This window comes from Montipora capricornis, chromosome 7 (genome assembly GCF_036669925.1).
Source record: "Montipora capricornis isolate CH-2021 chromosome 7, ASM3666992v2, whole genome shotgun sequence".
In the NCBI taxonomy this organism is placed as follows: domain Eukaryota; kingdom Metazoa; phylum Cnidaria; class Anthozoa; order Scleractinia; family Acroporidae; genus Montipora; species Montipora capricornis.
In genome coordinates this window covers 22,684,540-22,704,331 of record NC_090889.1, presented here as the reverse complement: position 1 = coordinate 22,704,331, position 19,792 = coordinate 22,684,540, and the positions used below count along the sequence as shown (strand labels likewise).

Here is a 19,792-nt window from a genome sequence, read left to right as displayed (position 1 = left end):
AAACAAGCATGTTTTCCTCCAATTGCGAATTTTTGACTCTTGCAGGAAATTGTTGGCACCCTAGTGACTCATGTAGGAAGTGGCTATGCTGCTGAGGCAGATGCATCCTTAGATGTGTTGTCTGATCTTGTTGAATCATATCCAGATGTAATGGCACCATTTGCAATATTTATCAAGGTCAGTTTGAGAGAAAGATGAGTCATGAGTTCAACCAAGTTGTGTTTATTGGGTTTCACTTTCGTTAGATTGGATTATTTTATAAAGAAGTCCACCTTTTGGCAGAACTTATGAAAGGGAGAAATGATGCTTGCACTTATTTTAAAGATTTAAGCAATTGTCTCTCCTTGACACCTGAAATCTGCATGAGCCCAACAAGTTGACCTTGTTTGTTGATTGGAGGGTAAAGTCTGCTTACAAGCCAAGTGGCCAATTAGGCCAGAGCTTATAGTATTTCTACTCCCCCCTGGATGGGATGCTGGTCCATCGCAGGGTTACCCCCAGTATTAAATAAGCTGGTACCCATTTATACACCTGGATGGTGAGAGTAAAGTGTCTTGCCCAAGAACACAACACAATGTCCACGGCCAGGGGCCGAACCCAGACCACTCGCTCTGGAGTCGAGCGCATTAACCACGAGGCCACCGCGCCTCCCATTGTTTGAGCAAGTGGAAGTTTTGGCAGCTGTTCAGCTGATGTGGACCTGCTTTACCCACCCACCCACCCATACACTCACAAAGGACACCCACAACACCGATGTCTCCATGACCTCTGTGATGCTAGTACAATGCTGTACCAACTGAGCTATAAATCAAAGCCGCTCAGTTTGGAGCCTGGTGGCTCAGTTGGTTGACCATGTTGACCATCAGGCTGTCACGTCGGAGGTCCAAGGCTCGAACCCCGGCTGGATCAACAATTAGGATCTTCAAATAGCTGAGGAGAAATTGCTGCCTTTGTAATTTCATCTGCAAATGGTTAGACTTTCAAGTCCTCTCAGATAAGGACTATAAACTGAGGCCCTGTCTGCCATCCATATGTTCCAGGGATCGCGTTAACGCAGAAATCGTGCATTTTTACGCAAATAAAATCCAAAAAATGCATCATCGAAATTTTAATGCGTCCCAGAACGCAAGGCACTGACTTAAATAACTCACACAACTTGCTTTGATTTGTCAGTATATTCTGTTGTTTGTAAAACTGTTGGAGTGATCTGTGATCATAATTGAAGTTCTAAGAAATGGGGTTTAATTAAAACATCTAAAAAGGTTAAAACTAAATTTTCGACCGCCTTCTGCGGTCTTCTTCAGAGGAATGTACTCTGCAAGTCACTGAATGCAAATATATAGCAAAAGACGTCACTGTTTGTTGCTCCTAAGGGAGGAAACCAGTGATGCGTAAACCCTTGGAAAGGGTGCTCTTTCATTAACAGAGTTCTTGTCCAGGAATGAATGTAACGGCTCTAGAAAAAGCCTTTGTCGGCCAGTCCTATGCATATGCATCAATATTAATTCCAAGTTGGTTACTCTCTTTTTCTCATAATTTAAAACATACTCTTTTTCTCGCAGAGGGTCACCAAGATTTTGGGACCCCCAAAAAATGCTTGGGACCCCAATTTGGCCGAACATGCGGGTCCCAGGACCCAGATTGAAAAATCCTAGTGCCATCCCTGTTCATAAGTTCCCTGTGGGACATAAAAGAACCTAGACACTATTCGCGAAGAGTAGGGGATGGATTAGAATCCTGTTGATGCCACCTGAACTTTTCAGGTCTCTATAAAAGAAGATTGAATTTGTTTAAATTGTCCAGATAACCGGCACTTCACATATATACATTTAGTGACGTAATATTATAAGTTGTCTATTACATTACTTTGATATGCATTGATTTCGTCTTAAAGGGCATTTTAGATTACCTGGACAATTTAACTGTGACACAGATTCGAAAGCTGTTCAACATGCTAAGCACGTTGGCCTTCACTAATCAGCAAGATGGAGGGCTCATTCAGGTACTGCAATTAAGCACTTGCTATTTCCTGTTTTTGAACCCCTGAAAGGTAGATAGTGGTTTGGGTCACCTCGCAGCTATTACAAGGTCTCACCTGATTGGAGACCACCCTTGAGGTTTAACAAAAGAACAAATAACAGAAACAATGGACCCTAGGCCTAAAACAAAAGGGCCATTGTTTCTGTTATTTGTTCTTTTGTTAAACCTCAAGGGTGGTCTCCAATCAGGTGAGACCTTGTAGGAGCTGCGAGGCTACCGAGTGATTTCAGCCCCAAGTCGATTCGCCTTCGCTGAAGTTGATTTGCTCACATACGTAAATTGATTTCGCCAGCGCGCAACAGATGTTTCACAAGCGGCAGAAGATTCACATAAAAAATGAAATGAACTCGAGATTTTCCAATTTCCTACATAAATGCTGCTCGAGTCAGCAAAGCGACTTTTACCGTACAGCCTGTGTAACGTGTGTAGCGAATCGACTTGTGGGCGAAACGACTGGCATCCGCTAGATGTAATCAATGAGCTGTTTATCTTAATGGTTATTACTTCATTCGGTCGATAGCGCAATCTAACTGTTGTAAACCGAGACCTGATCCCTATCGCTTGGTTGGGGAATAGGGGGGACATCCTCGTCCACACACCAGTCGCTAAACGACTGGTTACCTTTCAGGGATGGATGCCGGTCGTTAGGGGGGGGGGGATGCCGTCGGATACCGGACCGAATGAAGTAATAACCATTCAGAAGATAAACCGCTCTAGCAATTCACTGGACATTGCTTACATCTCGCAGATCCATGCGCTATTCGCTCATCCAACAACTGGGTCGAAGTTGAGAGCACTCGCCTCCCACGAATGTTGCCCGGGTTCGATTCCCAGATCGGGTGTCATATGGGGGTTGAGGGGGGGGGGGGGGATGCCGTAGGATACCGGACCGAAGTAATGACCGAAATAATAACTGCTCCGAGAGTTTTTTCTACGAGTACTTCGGTTTTCCCCCATCCAAAAAAAAAAACAGTATGATTTGATACGTATTTATTTGATTTGATTTCATTTGTTCACGACCCCACAAGCTGCTCAGCTTTAAACAATATCGTGTGAAATTAACGCATTGTATTATTAGAAAGTTACACGAAATTGCTACGAATCTGGATTGGTTCATTGCGTTGTTTATACCTGCTGTGATTGGTCGAAGTAATTACTTTGATATTTGTTTTACGACACTCAATTGAAAACCGCTCTATTTGATTCCAAATGCTTTTTCATCGGAATAGACCAGTAATATGGGTGATTCGCTCTCTTAAACTCGTACTTTCTTGATCAAAACCTGTAGTTTTAATAGCCCCACACTTGAGTAACTCATTATGTGGTCAATACTAAATTGCCATTTCCTTTGTTAATAGGATGACATGCATATTGTGATAACGAAACAACTAACAAGCAATCTGCCCAAGTACGTAAGACGATACTCTCGTTCGTACTGAAAGAGACGTTATATGTTAACCCCTGTAGATGAAATGAAGAGATGATATTTTTTCAATGGTGACTCGGGAATACTCGGAAAAAATCCGAATGCTCCCGGATAGCGGTGGAACCTACGACCTTCCGATTGCTAGTTCGGATGATCTACCACAGTCAGACTGCCAATCAGTGAAAAGTCAATATTGACATGAATACAATTAAATTAAATATTGAGAAGAATACAGAATCATTTTGGCTGTGAACTAGAGTTCACTTGTAATGACCTATCTTTCCTTTGGCCCAGTGGTAAAGCATCCGATCCAGTAATCGGAAGGTCGTAGGTTCGACTCCTGCGAAGGAGTACTCGGGCTTTTCCCGAGTATCTCCAAGTCACCATCGGGTTAGCTGGATCCTTTCGTGTTCCAACGGGTATACGGTTGATGTGGTTGAGCCACACTTCCGACCGTCATCAAGTTAAAGCGGTTTAAAAAGCTTATACAGCTGAATGAAGGACTTAAAAAGCGAGCAATCGAAACGGAAAAAAATAAAATTCTAAAAAACAAACAAACAAAAAGGAAAAGTTAATGTTGATCCATTAAAAAACTGCAACGGAATTTGGACCTCATCAACTCTTTTTGGGAAAAGTTCACTTTATAACCAAACAAAATCATTTCTTCAAGAATAAGAAAAGTAAGGTTACAATGTTTTCATGAGTTTGTGTTTTGTTTTCAGGTACAAGAGAATTGGTATCATTGGCGCAATTATGGTTGTTCGCAGCATGGCTAAAAAACGGTGAAAATAGTGTTCGTTCTTTAGCATTTTCGATCCTAAGCTTGACATATTTTGCAGAGCATCAGAGTAAGTTTGTTGGGCTTTGAAGTACTGTGCGCACGGTCTCAGGTTCGAACCGCGGCGGGACGAAAATGAGGAGAAAATGTAGCCTTTGGAATAACATCTGCTAATAATTGGACTTTCTATTCTACTTGAATCTTGCCGCATGATAAACTGTGAAGCTGTTGTAGTCTCGCAACATTTCACTGTTCATAAATGGAACGCTATGAATTTTGTGGGATCTTTGATTTCAATCGTGGATACGGTAGGCTGGTTGGAATGGGTGAGGTGGCGCCTGCCATGCAGCGGTTCAAATAGTATAGAGCGACTTTCAATCAAGTGTCGTAAAACCAAAACCAAAGTAATGACTTTGGCCAATCAAAAAGGACGGAGACAATCCAGTAAACCAATCAAGACTCGAAGTAATTACACGTAGCCGTCACAAAGCTCGGGAAAAATAATGTGCACGCGCAAGCCACGATTGGTTTTGCTTTCACTTCTGATTGGTTGAAAACATGGCGCGAGAACTTTCAACCAATCACTGAGTGAAGTAAATGCAAAACCAAAGCAGTTCGCTAATTACTTTCGACACTCAATTGAAAACCGCTCTAAGAGCATAATACCTTCATAAGATAGTGGTCGTTTTGTACAGGTTGTGACAAGGGTTTTAATAATAGCCGGTTTCCAGGAATCTACCGCCGCCTGTAGTGTCCCTTACCAAGTCTGTTTAGCCAACGAGAAGGGTTTCGTCCACCATCGCCAGACGCTTTAACCCGTGACTCCCAGGAGTGATCAGCATGTAAATTCTCCACACAATTTCAATGAAATGTCAATCGGACAGGTATTGAGAATGAAGAATATTATCAGCTTAAGAGGTGTGAACTTGATATAATTTTATGACTGGCTGGTTTTAACCTAAGTGTTTAACTGTCCGCCAAATGATTGGCGGCATTGAAAACGGAACCGTTGGTTGAAAGTTGAACTTCGTAGTTGACATACTTTGATCGGTACCGAAAGGAGCCAATGTTTGATTTTCACTAGATTTAACACTGGTTTTATCACCGTCACAGTTGACAGTTAAAACTAGTTTTAAATGTAGAAAATTCCGGCCCCCCTTTCTTTATTTATCGTTTTGGTTTGATTTTGATTTTCAATAAACAAACAGGGTAGATGATGAAGGATCTGAAGAGACATTGGATAGTACTGAGTCCCAGAGAAAATCCACCCTATCAAGTGAAGTCTACAAGCAGGTTAATCTCTCTCTTGAGAGCCTTCGTCTGCCACCTATGTGCAGACTGCGAGTAGTCTCTAACTGCGGCGATAAATTGTGGGACGGGCGAAATACACGCGTGCGCGAGAATCATCTCGTAATTTGCCGCGCGTGCGTGTATCTCGCCAACCCCCCCCACAATCCATCGCAAAAATTAGAGACTACCAAGGAGACTACTCACAGTTTAACCTACGTGGGCGTGTTCGATCCCTAAACTCGCTATTACTCAGTTAACAATTATGAAAAACCTCGAAGTCCCGCATTTGTGCGTATTTCGTTACATTTTAAGGCGTGAAACTTTCCATTCATTTCTTTTTACCGAAAACTTTTAACTCTTTCGTCCCTAAAGGATTCCCCATTGCCGAGTGAAGTCCTCTTAATCTGTCAAATTGCTTCTCGGGATCTTTTTGACAAACAAGCCGCTGTTGCTCTGGGAGGTTTTTCTGCTTCATGTACTCTGGCGTGTGCTGGCACTGCAACGTACTTATCGCAACCTCGAAAACGAGTACAACTCATTCTCGCCCATCATTTGGAAGTCTGACTCTTGGTGCCAGACAATAGGGAGTTTAAGATACCACGACGGCTACGGCGACGAAAACGGCACTTCAAAATATAAGTTTGAGCTATTCTAAGTATTTCATGATTATTCCATCTTGTTTATATTATACAATATGGGCGAAGTGTCCTATAACTGGATTGGTACGCACGGATTTGAAGTAAAGAGTGAGACTGAAAGATTCACTGTAGTTTGTCCACGTTGTCGTCAAAACCTTAAATTTGGTCATTTCACGTTGTAGTTTTGACGAGTACGGGAGAGATTTGTTCAAAAAAGCGTGCCGCACGTGCAGCACGATCATTTTGGTTCTTTTAACCAATAATATTACTGGTTTTTGGCGTTGCCGTAGCCGTAGCCGTCGTCGTTTCTTAAACTCCTTATTAATATGGAGAGTCCGAGTTGAAGTTTCAATTGCAGAAAATATTCCCAAGTTTATTTTGTAACCCGTAAAATCTCGGCATTTTCATGCTGCTTTTTTGACTTCGAACAATTAACCGAGCAACCGACCCATGCTAAGGAATTGCGCCCAAAACCGGGCATAATACCCAAATCAGCTTCAATGTCAAAGTGGGAGATGAAGTAGGGAAGTCTTCAGTGAAAGTCCAGCGCCCTAAGCTCTTCAGTTGTACACGCTTCTTCGACACTGAACGAATTTTTATTGTGTTTGTTGTGATCAGGTGATTAGCATGTTGGATTTGATACGAAATCGCATCAGTCAAGCTCCAGAGGCAGCTGCTTTGTTTTATGACGAATTATCAAGAGTAATCCAGCTTGGAGGGATTGATCCTAAAATCGAGGTTGTGTCTTGGTATTTCATTGTCAGTGTAATTGTAACTTCAGCTTTCGAAAATCGTTGACGTCGCCTTTTGTCGCTTATGTGTTAAACAGAGCCTCGTTTGAGATCGAAACAAAGGCTTTCTTAGCCAAAAAAAAAATCGTTCCCGTAATGATCCAGATGGCAAATGTTTACCTCGGTTAATGAAATGAGATATTCTGGGATACTCGGAAAAATCGAAATGTGCATTCTCAGGAGTCGAATCTTTCCGAATACTCTCCGAATAACAGACGGATGATCTACCGCTGACTGAGCTAAAGCAGACATGTGGGAAATTTCAATGTGTTACATGTACTTCGAGTGGCTCAAATTCAATACTGTTTTTTTGCACAGCATGATCCTTTCCTTCACTATGCTAATAGGGAGCTTTAGCAACGACGACGGGAACAGCAACGAGAACGTCATCTCAAAACATGAATTCCCATTATTGTAATCACTTCGAGACTATTCAAAGGTTTTTAACGTGACAATGGTGTGGCAGTCCCTCAAGAATGAAACCGATATGAGTCAAGCTTAATTTGGGGGAGAAAATGAAAATTTATCCTCAAGTGCTGACGTCTTCCATAAACCCTCAAATTTGGCTATTTCACGTTGTTGTTTTGCTGACGAAGGCAACGAAATGGACAAAAATGAAAAACGCACGTGCAGAGCGTGCAAAGATATTGTTTTTGCCTACTAAATATGCAAATTTGTGACGTTGTCGTTGCCGTCGCCGTTGTCGTTGCTAAAGCTCCCTAATGTTAACCTAGGCTGCGTGTGCATGTGACGTAACGGGGACCCTTTTGGTACTCCTCACAAAGAAACGGCGGAGATGATTTTGGTGACCCGAATTGATCCTTCTTGAATTTAAAATCTATTTGCATCAAAACATCGTCTTTTGTTTCAGGATACTAAGCTCTAATGATTGTGGCTTCACAAAAGAAAACTCTTTACCATTGCAAGGAAAAACGGAGCCTGTTCCAAGCGTTCTTCTTCTTCTTCTTCTCCTTCTTTCTGGTTTACCCACGGAACACCTTAAGAGCGCTCAGGAGCTCGTTCAGCAGTTCGTAAACGCGGCAAAAGGTGGAGTGGGCTTGGGACGGGCGGCGGGAAGGAAACGCGTTCCCGCCGCCAGTCCTAACCCCTCTCCATCTTTCGCCGCGTTTACCAACAGAACGCCTGGAACAGACTAGGATAAACGAGACTGGAAATTTGAATTGGAAGTTTTTTTTCTTATCATGCAGTCGTGGATCAGTGAGACAGTTGTAGGTGACTTTCAAGATGATTTTCTAGTGGACAGGGAAGCTCCTATAACAAGGTACATCAGGGGTTTTAATAGAAGCCGGTTACCGGCGGTATACCGCTGCCTGCTTTGTCTCACACCGCCAGCTAGTTTGCCTTGATTTTCACTAAAAATGCTATCATAAACTTGTCAAACTGCCGCCTTCATGGACGGCTATTTCAGAAGTTATTGAAACCCCTGGTACATGCGCGTCTTGAAGTGATCAATTTATATAATCTCACAATATGTTTTGGCGCGGTGAAGTGTCGTGGAGTACTTTTCACGAGTTTGGCTGTATTGTATTGGAACTAGGAATATTTAGGCATCGGTTCTTTCGCTAAGAGTTGCTTGTTGGTATTCTATTGCTTCAAGACAGAGAGATAACGAAAGTGAGTAAAACTAAGGCTTGCCCTAAACGAAATTTCTCCATGTAAACCTAACAAAAACTTGATAAGCCTGTTAGAGTTTATTAACAGTGCTAGCCGGGATCCGGGTTCAGACATTCCACGGGTGCTTGGTTAGTAAGTGCGTCTATTCCTTTCTTAGTGAAAGTGTTCCCTTGGAGTTGTTGTATGCGCTAGATGAGTCAGAGGAAGGCAGCATCGCTGTTAATCTTCTCCCGTTGTTGCTTGCCTCAAGAAACAGCACGAATAACAACGAAAAAGCTGATAGGTAAGCCTATGAAAAGGTCAGGTTCGAAATACTGTAAACGTTGTTTTTGTTTTTGTTTTTAATATTAGCGATGGAGTTCGACTTCGAAAGATGCAATAAAGCTTGCGATCTTTGAAAATGAAACAACAAATACTTAAAGCAAACCCTAAGCTATCTGGGTGTTTCCATGACTACCAGGAGACCCTTCCCCAAGCCTCCCTCGGCCGTTTCTGTCGATTGCGTGACAAAAGCGATCGACTCAAAAAGCGCGTACATTCCATGCCAGTACTTGAGGTCAATAGTCTCTGGTCACATTTGAAGTCAACATTGTCATGCAAATAGCAGCCATCTTTCCACCACACGTGTGAAAAATGTGGATGTATGTGTTCTTAATGGACCACTCCCCTCAGGGGCTTTTGGAATCCCAACGGAAGGGGAGCAGTTCTTTGAAAAAACTTGGGTGCTTTCCTTTGACCAAAAAATGTCCGAAAATCTTGGTTGACGTTCGAATGGAACATTTAATAGGTGATTCCATTGACAAACGTTTATTATTTCTCACAATACCGCTTGAACGTCGTCTCAAACAACTGTACCTTACTTTACTTCTTTTTGCATCTAGGGCTCCAGTGTCACTTATTTGCCTTGCCCCGCATTTCCGTTTGCTACGAGCTTGTGAGGAAAGCCAACACAAAGGAAACCTTGAAGGAATTGATGCTCTGTTAGGTAAATTGACGTGAAAAAGACTTTTTTCTGTAAAAAAAAAAAAAGGTTTTTGTTCTAGCAAAGATAATGCCCACAAACGTAACGTTGCATCTTTTCATTTGCCAGCTTCAAATTCTATTGGATGACGATGTCACACGCGCGGATTAGTAGCAGCCTTTGCATGAGAAACAGCGATGCAAAGTGGTTTGTGACGTCAACCCTTTATTGAACCCAGTTCCCTTCATTGCTCGGTTATGGGTCAAAGTGCGACCACTTTTTCCTTCTTTCAAAGCAAATAAAAAGTTCTAAATAAATAAAAGGTTCTAAACACTACACAATATATTTGGGACCATTTGGGACCATTTGGGAGAATAAACAAAGTGGAAAAGTTTGTTGAGGTGATAGACACTTTAAAGAAACAAGAAAAAAGGTTAGAGCTGTAGGAAAGTAAAGGAATGTTTTTGTAATGCTTAACAAAGAAATTGAGTCACAAAAAACCTGCCTGCCGAAGAACAGAGTTCACTTCCCATAGCATTAGCTTGGTTCTTGTCTCTTATCGTCATCATTATCATCGTCATCATTTTGATTGCCATTATTATTAATGAAGCGCAACTTACAGTGCGCACGACAGACTCTGTTCCTTATATGTATAATTCGTTGCTTTCAGGTTGTCCCCTGGTCGGTATGAAGCAGGACATATTGAACGAAATAGAAACGTTAGATCAAGCTGATAGGGAAATCATCTGTGGAGCTTTGTTTTACACCATCAATTGGTTCAGAGAGGTATTTGCAATAAACGGTGTTAAAGCAGGACATATACTGTACCAGGGAGGGAGAAGAGGCACAGTGGCGTAGTCAGGTTGGCGCGCCGAACACCCTACCCCACAAGTCGCTGGTTCGAGACTCGAAAATTTGGTTTTATCTGTTTTGTCTCACTCCAAACCGACGCAACACCAACCAGCAGGGTTTCGTCTGGTTGTTTACCATTTCACGCCTGGTACTTTGACGCTATAAATGTTAAGATTCGTGGTCTTTTTTTTTTCCCATTTTGGACTTGGCTATCTCAGGAACGAAGCCATAGGCCATTTCAGAAACGTGAGAGGACTGGGACGAGTTTGGTTGTTTTCCGTTTGTTTAAAAAACTAAGACATTCAAATGAATGATCAACCAAGTTTCAGAGTCTTTACCAAGAATAGATGTATTTAGAGGAGGAAAATGGTGAAATAATATATCTTCAAATATCACCTAAAATAGAGAGTTTGTAAGGAATGGGTAGACAGGCCACAAAATTATAAGGGTTTGTATGGGATTTTGCAACTTTTGCAAGTCTCCCATTTGGCCAATTTTCCGTAGAAAACTCTCAAACTTGGCTGGATAGCTTTTCATTTGGTAACATTTCAGTTGAAGAGTTTAGATTTTCAATCTAAGCAAGTATGAGAAACTCGTCCCAGTCCTCTCACGTTTCTGAAATGGCCTATGGGCTGAAGAGACAGACACAAGACGATCACCCGCAATAAATCCTTCAAACTAACAGGAAGTCACATACTAAACGGAATAATCGATCTGGGTGCATTTAATTGACGTGATAAGTTTAGTTTTCTTTTTTTTTTCCTGCAATCTCAAGAATGTAAACAGCATTTCCGAGGGTTTCAGACCTCCTAGAGGGTTCGCTCCCGATGCACTGGCAATCGGATGTTTTTCCCCGTGCAAGCCAATTGATGTTATCACCAATGACGAACCCATTTGTTACAGAGTTCATCACTGTTATTCTGTAGTAGTAGAATACGACCTTCGTTGTTTCGCAACCTCGTAGCCAGGGTCCTCTGGGCTTTCAACATGGCAGCCGCCATCTTGAAAGCCGAGAAGAACCTGGAGACGAGGAGCGTTGTTTCGACCAACAAAAACACGCAGTAGGCCATTTTCGAAATATCAATATTCAGCTTGATAATGAGGCAGAGAGGACATGAACAGAAACAAGTTGCGATTAATTTGAAAGATATTAGCATATCATCCACTTTCCTTTATCTTTGTCCTCTAAACCTCTCTTTCACGCTTGTGAAAGTGGCCTGTGAGGCAGTGAGGATAAAAAGAAAACACGTTGGAATTAATGTGAAATATATTTGCATATCATCCACTTTCCTTTGTCTTTGTCCTCACTGCCTCACTATCGAGCTAAATTTTAATATATCGAAAAAGGCCTATTGACCCTGTTGCTACTCAACTTAATACGCAGATAATGCCGGCAGTAAATGCTTTGTTAATTTTTTTTTAATTTGTAGGTTGTAAATGCGTTTGCTTCACAAGAAGACCCGGAGATGAGAGGGAAAAGTATTTCTAGACTTCACACTATCACAGAGTTGTGTAAAGCTCTTGAAAAATGTCTCGCAGGTCAGCTGGCAATCGTTGAAGGCAACCTCGAAACCAACAAAAAATCATGTTTATAATCAAAATTGTTTGAATTTTTTTCAAAGAAAGTGTTTATCTCCAAAATAAATTAACTATTGAATCGCATGTTTTTGTGTTCATGTTTCCCGGGCTCCGCCATCTTGAATAATTGTGACGTGTGGCGGTTGCGCCAAAACAATAAGGGTAACCGCTACACGTCATAATTATTCAAGATGTCGGCGCCCAGGAAGTTTGAAAGTGAAAATAAGCGATTCTAAAATTCAATTGTTTTGTTGTTCAAACACTTTTTTGAAAATTCCTCCGATTGAAAGTTTTTCTTTAGTAAGATTAGATAGTCTCTTTGTAAAATTCGTACTATCATGCAAGTTTTTGCGAGAAATCTCACCTGGTATTTCATCGTTTTTAACATTATAAATTTGCTATATTGTGTATTTTTTTAATACTGTCGTTTTAAAAGTATCGAAAGCATTTTCTCAATTGTTTAGTTTTCCCTTACAGCGTAGTGTTTGTTTTGGAACCTCGCTACACATTTCTGTCACTGAATTCTGTTTCAGTGACGCCATCATTCAGGCCTCTTTTAGCGTCGTTTGATTTTGAAGATTCGCTTGTTCCAAGTGCTGTGTCTCGTGGGAATGCTACCAAAGCTAAAAGAGGAAAAAAGTCGAAACCAGGGTAAGTACATCGTGAGGATTTGACTCGATTGGTTTAGCACCAGACTGCCGCGTAGATGGTCGTAGGTCTTAACCCCTGTCGGACCAACACTCTCCTCATAGGTGGTTTTCAAGTTACGTCATAGATAGATAGATAGAAACTTTATTTGTGTGTCAAGAAGAAGCTAGCCGAGTGGCAGGCCCTCTACTAATTGGGGACACCTAAAGTTTAAAATAAAATAGATACAATAGTAAAGTAGATGAAAAATCCATGCAATATGTTACAAATTGTTAGCTAAATACTAAAGCTAAGTGCTAAAATGCTAAAATTATGATACTATGGTACTAGATACTATAATACTAAAACTGAGTGCTAAAAATGCTGAAATTATTTCCGATGAGACATCAACTATCACACAGAAGACATCCTTTGCATCCATCATCATTAGCTTCTTTTGTTCGTCCACCAGCAATTGTACATTGCAGCAATGTTATCTTTGTCTCCAGAGATTGGTTGCATGCCACCAAGAGTGAATTAAATAAGAGTGATGTTATGGCATAGGGTGGGCTCCCCAGCACCGTCACAAATGAGTCTATTTTTAGAATACAGAAGCAGTCACGCGTGATATGGAGTCTTCTGATTGGTTAAAATTGGCGGCCCTTTGTTTCGCGCACAAAGTGTATCTAAAAATAAATCCATTTGTGACCCTGCTTGGGTAAGACCGCAAAAGTGATAGATCAACGCTCTTATCTAATTCACTCTTGATGCCACCTTTAGGTTTAAAATACGTGAAGTGAAAGTTCTGCATTTCATCTGCAGTGTGGTTGAACTATCAAAGATCTTTTCAGATGCAGACTTTCAACCGCATTCAGACGCCTTCTTGTCACTCTCATTCATAACAATAATAGTAATGAACTTTATTTAAGTATCAAGTCTTCTAACGCCGGATTTGACGCGGCACTAATTTGGGACACTGAACCGTGATAGAATCAAATGAATTTATCTCAAATTAAATCACACTGGTTTTAAAGCAGACGAAAAAAGATATCCAACAAACTCTACCCATATATGACGCCAATAGACCATTTTCGAATTCTCACGGCTGGACTGGATCTAGCATGAAATGGAGGCTAATGCGGGCAAATCTTTTCAAATGCAAATTAATTTGCCCGCATTAGCCTCCATTTCATGCTAGATCTAGTCCAACCGTTAGAATACGAAACTGGTCTATTCTGGGAATCGAGCCAGGGCCCTGGTGACGTTGGTGGGAGGTGAGTGCTCTAACAATTGCGCCATTCTTGTTCCCTGTTTGGAACTGTTTGTTTAACCTGTTTGAAAAGGGCGCGGAATTGGCGTACACAGCGAAAACAGAACTTACTGAACAATCAAAATTACCACTTGTCAACTTGTCATTTTTTGCCACCAACTCGTCAATCTTGTGGGGTTGGTGAACGAAGGAAAGTTAGGGGTGAGTTGGTTGCTAGTGAGACTTCCTAGTGAGCGAGATGACAAGGACCCTCTTGTAAAATGCTGTAGTCAAAATTGCCGTTGCTTGTTTTTTGCCGCCTTTTCAGCACAAATCCATATTTCGGTGTTTTTGCGAACACCCTTTAAAGTCCGAGAGAAGGCCGACGTGGCCTTAGCGCTTGGTGAGCGTTCGCTACTTTAATCCTTCATTAACTTAACGACGTACGAGACGAAGTTTTCCCGTTATCATGTCATCATTCTAAAGGAATAATTAAATGAGTTTCCCTTTCGTTTATGATTTAGAAGCGAGGGTGAAAAGGCTGATGATTCAATAGAGAAGGTAATGCAGAGCTTTTTTTTGGTTGATGTGCCCTGCTTAACGAGAGCTATTTATGTTTAGAATACAGCTGTTTCAACAGTTTTCAGTTCGTAAAGCTGTCATAGTTAGTTGAGCATTGGATTACAGAGCTGGATGACAAATACTTATGGTCTTAAAGTAACTTAAGAGTAAGTCCTTCTTTGAAGCCACATCTGTAAAAACTGCGCGTATCAAAAGCAGGAATATTTTGGTCGCCGGTGACGCGCGTGGAGAGGCCGGCCCTCGCGCGCATTCATTCTCATTCCCTCCTTCTTCTCTCCTCCCGACCCTAAGAAATTCGCTTCAAGAATATTTTCATTTTTAGCGTGCTATTACCACGTGCATTGTAATGAGAGGGTAAAGGTTGAATTTGCTGTGGTTCTAGATAAAGCAAGTGGATAAAGAAAACGTGAATGACAAAGAAAATGGAACTCAAATCGACAATTCCAAAGACACAAAGGAGAAGGAGAAGACGACACCAGTGTCCATGACGCAATACAGAGCGTTTCTTAGGTGAGTTATGTAAAAAAAGCGAAAAGATTCTGGTTTGACGGCAGCCACTTCAATCAAGGGCTGCTCAGTTATGGCTCTTGCATTGGAACAAACGGAAACAAAGTCTCGTTCCCAGAGCCTCCATTACCGTTGTCCAGCGGAACGGGCGCGGGATGAAAAACCTGAACCAAAAAACTCTGCTTCCGGTTAAATAACCGCGCGTTCGTGAAGGGTCTTTTAAAGGCATTTAAGATTTCCTTCTGCCATTGAATTTTGACCGAGTAAATGTAACCGGTGACTGTCTATACCCGTAACAACATTCGCAGGATTTAATGGCCCGTAAAATTTCCTGCGAAACTAACATCCGGTAAAATGGCAGGCGGGAAGTGAAACCGTTTTTCAACAGCCAATCAAATATGGCCTTTTTTGGATTTGACCAGGCAGGTCTGTCTTTCCCGACCGCTGGTCAAGGGAACGATGACTCTGGGAACGAGTTCGACGGAAACATTGTTGCTTAAATAAAGAGCTTAAGCCAGCGACGTTTTTAAGACACGAGCGGAAACCGGAAATGAGCCGTTTCCCTTTCTAACTTGTCTTGACACTACCTCATTTATGTCTCTAATCATCTTTTCTTTTCCAGAGACGACAAGTTTAAAAATCTGGGAGAGACAACCGTCCCGGCATGGGCAATGTGTGACTTCCGGTTTCCTTCTGTGGCTCAAAAAACGTCCCCTGCCTAAAAGCTTCCTATTTTTCTTGCAGCGTTTTATCGAGTATGTTTCTGAAAAAGTCGGGAAGCAAATCTCGCCCCTCCCCTCCCCTGTCCTCCCCCACCCCACCCACTTAAAGGGGCTATGTCACGTTATTTTACCATTATCAAGTGTAAAAATGTACATGAAAGATATCTGTAAATTACAGGCAAGAAATAGCGAGAATCAAGGAAGGTGTTTTGATTTTTGGCACAACACAAATTTCAACCCCAAGACAATGTTGTTTATGAAGAAGCGGAAATAACCGAGCTATGTATGGGGGGAGAGGGATCCGAAATAAGAAGATTGACTTCATGGAAATAATTTGTTTAGATATTGAGAAGGAAGTAAAGAGTGTCTCAAAAATTTTGTCCAGGATTGTAGGTTAAGTGAGGTTAACATCTCTTGTCTTGCAGAGAACTGGATCTCAAAGCGTTTGGAATTCTAAAGTGCGAGTTGGTATCTCGCGCTGTCCTTGATTCTGAGATGAACACAGAGGTTTGGTGATAGTGAAATGCTTATTCAGGCTATAATATAATATATTTTCTCGTTTGAAAGACGCATTTTAGTCGCGTAACACTGAACCGTGAAGTAAGTGTTTTCGTGCTCCTCTCTAAGTAAGTGTATTATGAACAAACTTAGTCGTGAAAAATGCCTTTCATCGCAAGATATTTACCTTATCTTTGCAAAAGAGAAAAAAACAAGCAAAGGTTTTACGCCCGAAATACCGAACGTAGTCAATAGAGAAATTGAGCATCAAGTTTACGTCAAACACGAACGGCAAAAGTGACCACGTGACCATGATTTTCCCGCCATCTTCTTCGTTTGCCGGCTGCCGCTTGGCAAAAGAGCTTCATCGAAATTCTCAAAATTTCACGGGTAAGGATTTTCATTTATATAGCGTCTTTTTCTACAAACAATGTTTAAAAAGACTCCGAGTTTTGTTTGTGCTTTTTAGTAACTTAATACTCGAGTTTGCCGTGGGTCACGGGAAGCTAAAGACAGAACCGTCTCTCTATTTTACGTGAAACGGTAAGCCGACGTTTGTTGTCTCACGTAAACGTGACGCTGTATCTCTCTAATATGTCAAGGACTGCCCGATCGTGAGATGGACTCCCTGTGTGATATACGTAACAAAGTGTCCCTTAAGCGGGCTCCTCGACGCAACATCACGTACGTCAGAAAAGCGGGCGATAAACACCATTGTTTGCTCTAAGCCGTCTTGTCAAAGAGACGTAAACCGTAATCCGGCTTAACCTAATAATAACCTTAAAGTGGTACTACGACCAAAAAAAAAATTTGTTTTTCCTTTGGATTTCAAAACTATGTTAACTAAACACTAACTCACCCAAGTTTTAAGTTCTGATTTTAAAAAGACACCTGTTTATTTTAGCTGGAATTTTCTTATTTATTGGTCCGCCATTACTAACTTTAAAATCTTGGGAGAGCTGGGTCGAGGAGAAAATGACGTCAAACACTCACTAGTTTAAGAATGCAATGTGTGTGTACGCGGCCTAATTAATATACAGCACGGGAGTTTTGGGCTTTCAGACTTCTCAACCCGTGTTTTACATATATAATAAATTGCGTTTACACGCTGAAATTTTAAGCCAGTGAGTAAATGACGTCATTTTCTTTAGATCCAACCCTCTGAGGTCTAATCGGCCAGTTTTGAACGTGAGTAATGGCGGACCATGAAATCCAAAACTTACACTCAAAATAAACAGCCTTTGGATAAAACTCAAAGCTCAAAATTTTGCCAGTTAGGTGTTAAGCGAACACGCTTTCAAAATCAGAAGAAAAAAAGGAAATGATTTTTGATCATAATCATCATTTTTCTTGGAAAACGAAAAAGTAGGGTACTTGAAAGCCATATCTTCATCCCCTTACTGAATTAAGCTTGTTGTCATAACTAGATTGACCATTTTCACATTCCCCATAATACACTTTGTTTGCCCCCCGAATTTTGCATAAACCATTGTCTTCAAATGCTCTTGGGAATATGCCGTGTCCCAAGAGCATTTGAAAACAATGGTTTATGCAAAATTTGGGGGCAAACAAAGTGTATTATGAGGAATGTGAAAGTAGTGAATTGTCCGTCTCAGTTTTGACGTAAAGGTAGCTTCGTGCTCGCATATCTTTATGCGACAATCCTGAACATAAATTCATTAAAAGACAGCGAAATCCACATTAATTAGTGGATATCAAACAAACTTGACGACTTATCCCTTCTTTTTTTTCTGTTTTTGCTAAGGAAACTACTATTCTTCGTCTTCAAGCTCCTCAGCTTGAGTTTTTATTGGACGACCTTTCAAGAAAACTTCAGCACTCTCTGTCAGCCTCTGCGTCCTCAAGAAGAACATTTCTTAAGGCGAGTACGTTTTTTAAAGTCACTCTCTAAGTCACCTAGTCTTGATCAATGCTTCTTTGCTCGGTTTAAGCTTTGTCGATTTCGCCGTTCATTTGGTTTGCAAATTGTGATTGGCTTAAAAATCTCGTGCAGCCTTTTCAGCCAATTGTGGTTTTCCCGACGTAAGTGCCGGAGGCCGCGTACGCTTTGCGCTGTGATTGGTTCGTTTGACTGTTTTAAAAATATAGTGAATGTGAATAAAGCAATGACATTTGGAACTGCACTTATCAACTTAAATTTTTGTTGATTGGCGAATTAGCCTATAACTGAATAAAAAATGACGATATTCAAGCTGAGTGGGTCCTCGTCAGTTCTTTGTCGTCGCTACAAAAAAGGCATACTTTAAGCGTTCACTTGAATAGGCTATCAAGGTAACGTATCCGCCCGAAAAACATCAAAATGCAGGTGTAATTTGTGAAAGATGGATAGACGACAATTGTTTTCTCCGACCCCTCCCTTTCCACAAATTCCAGTGCTTAGGACGTCAGTTTTTTGTATCAACCATGTTATTGCGCCTCAATTTTGTGGAGAAGAGGGGGGGGAGAAGTCAATAGGAGATTTTTTCTGGGAGGGTATGGTGGTTTACCTGTGGAGTTGTCATGGGAACACGATATTGTTGGATTGTGAAAGTGACGTTTCACACTCACTTATTCAGGTTCGTCAGGATAAGCTTGTGGGTTTCTCCAATTTATCAAGATACGCGTCAAAGGAAGTCGCTAAATACGCTGTTGAGCTGTTGCCATGCCTGTGTGAGCATTTAGAAGCCACGAGCGCTTTCTTTCAGGTATTTACAGCAGCATAATGATTTTATCCCTTAGTACAACCATGAAGGAATTCTGACTGCATTCCCACGAGGCATACAATGTTTATAGCTTGTTTAGGATGAGTGTATCTGTCATGGGACAAGACGGAGCCGATTAAAAGACTGAATGTGCCCATGTCACACATGCGTCCGAAACCCAAATGGAGTCAGGGAACCAGGTGGCGACTAAGAAAAATTGTTTGCGTTGAATTCAGTGAGCGGTCAACACGTTTTTCCAGAAATGCACGCCTAATTTTGACATCCAACCCACAAAAGTCCCGCAAAATCGGAGTGGATCTTTTGACGTTCACAGCGTGACTTCTCTCTTGAGGATCCGCCTGAAAATCCTACGTTTTTACCATAGCACAGCGGCGCCTTCTACTTGTTCTCGCTTGTTTTTATTCTTAATTGGTTTATTTCCAGGCTTTAATGGTTCAGAATGACGGTCTTTTGGACGGCCCTGGTTACAATACACCAGAAGCGTCAACAATGGCATCTTGCTTTCACCTCCTGTTCAACTGCCTACAGTCTCTCTTTGCATGGTCTGTTGTACTGTTTTTGAATTTATCCCTATTGTCGTTAGAGTTCTTCCTTTGCTAACCCTACGGGGGATCAAAATTCGGGATTTCGTTGAGTTACAACCGTATTAGCAGAAGAGCGATGGTAGACATATCCGTGCCTGTGTTTTTAGTTTCTAGCGAACCCACATCTCGCGTCGCGCTTTACGAAGATTAAGGTGGCTCAGTTGGTTGAGCACCGGGCTGTCACGCGGAAGGTCGCGAGTTCAATTCCGGCCGGACCAATACTCAGGGTCTTTAAATAACTGAGGAGAAAGTGCTGCCTTTGTACCTACATCTGCAAATGGTTAGACTTTCAAGTCTTCTCGGATAAGGAC

The 19,792-nt window shown here is 41.5% G+C and overlaps 1 protein-coding gene across 1 annotated transcript in view; it reads left to right on the top strand.

Annotated features, from left to right (window-relative positions):
- LOC138056464 (Fanconi anemia group D2 protein-like) overlaps positions 1–19,792 on the top strand; it is a 48,633-nt gene that overhangs the window by 11,744 nt on the left and 17,097 nt on the right. Inside the window, exons 16-33 of the mRNA XM_068902269.1 lie at positions 46–177; positions 1,895–2,002; positions 3,399–3,448; positions 4,189–4,248; positions 5,453–5,537; positions 6,791–6,910; positions 8,172–8,245; positions 8,756–8,881; positions 9,480–9,583; positions 10,230–10,345; positions 11,842–11,950; positions 12,523–12,640; positions 14,390–14,426; positions 14,830–14,957; positions 16,102–16,183; positions 17,940–18,056; positions 18,751–18,879; positions 19,321–19,439. Coding sequence (XP_068758370.1) covers positions 46–177; positions 1,895–2,002; positions 3,399–3,448; positions 4,189–4,248; positions 5,453–5,537; positions 6,791–6,910; positions 8,172–8,245; positions 8,756–8,881; positions 9,480–9,583; positions 10,230–10,345; positions 11,842–11,950; positions 12,523–12,640; positions 14,390–14,426; positions 14,830–14,957; positions 16,102–16,183; positions 17,940–18,056; positions 18,751–18,879; positions 19,321–19,439 — 1,814 coding nt within the window. The remainder of the gene's footprint in view (positions 1–45; positions 178–1,894; positions 2,003–3,398; positions 3,449–4,188; positions 4,249–5,452; positions 5,538–6,790; positions 6,911–8,171; positions 8,246–8,755; positions 8,882–9,479; positions 9,584–10,229; positions 10,346–11,841; positions 11,951–12,522; positions 12,641–14,389; positions 14,427–14,829; positions 14,958–16,101; positions 16,184–17,939; positions 18,057–18,750; positions 18,880–19,320; positions 19,440–19,792) is intronic.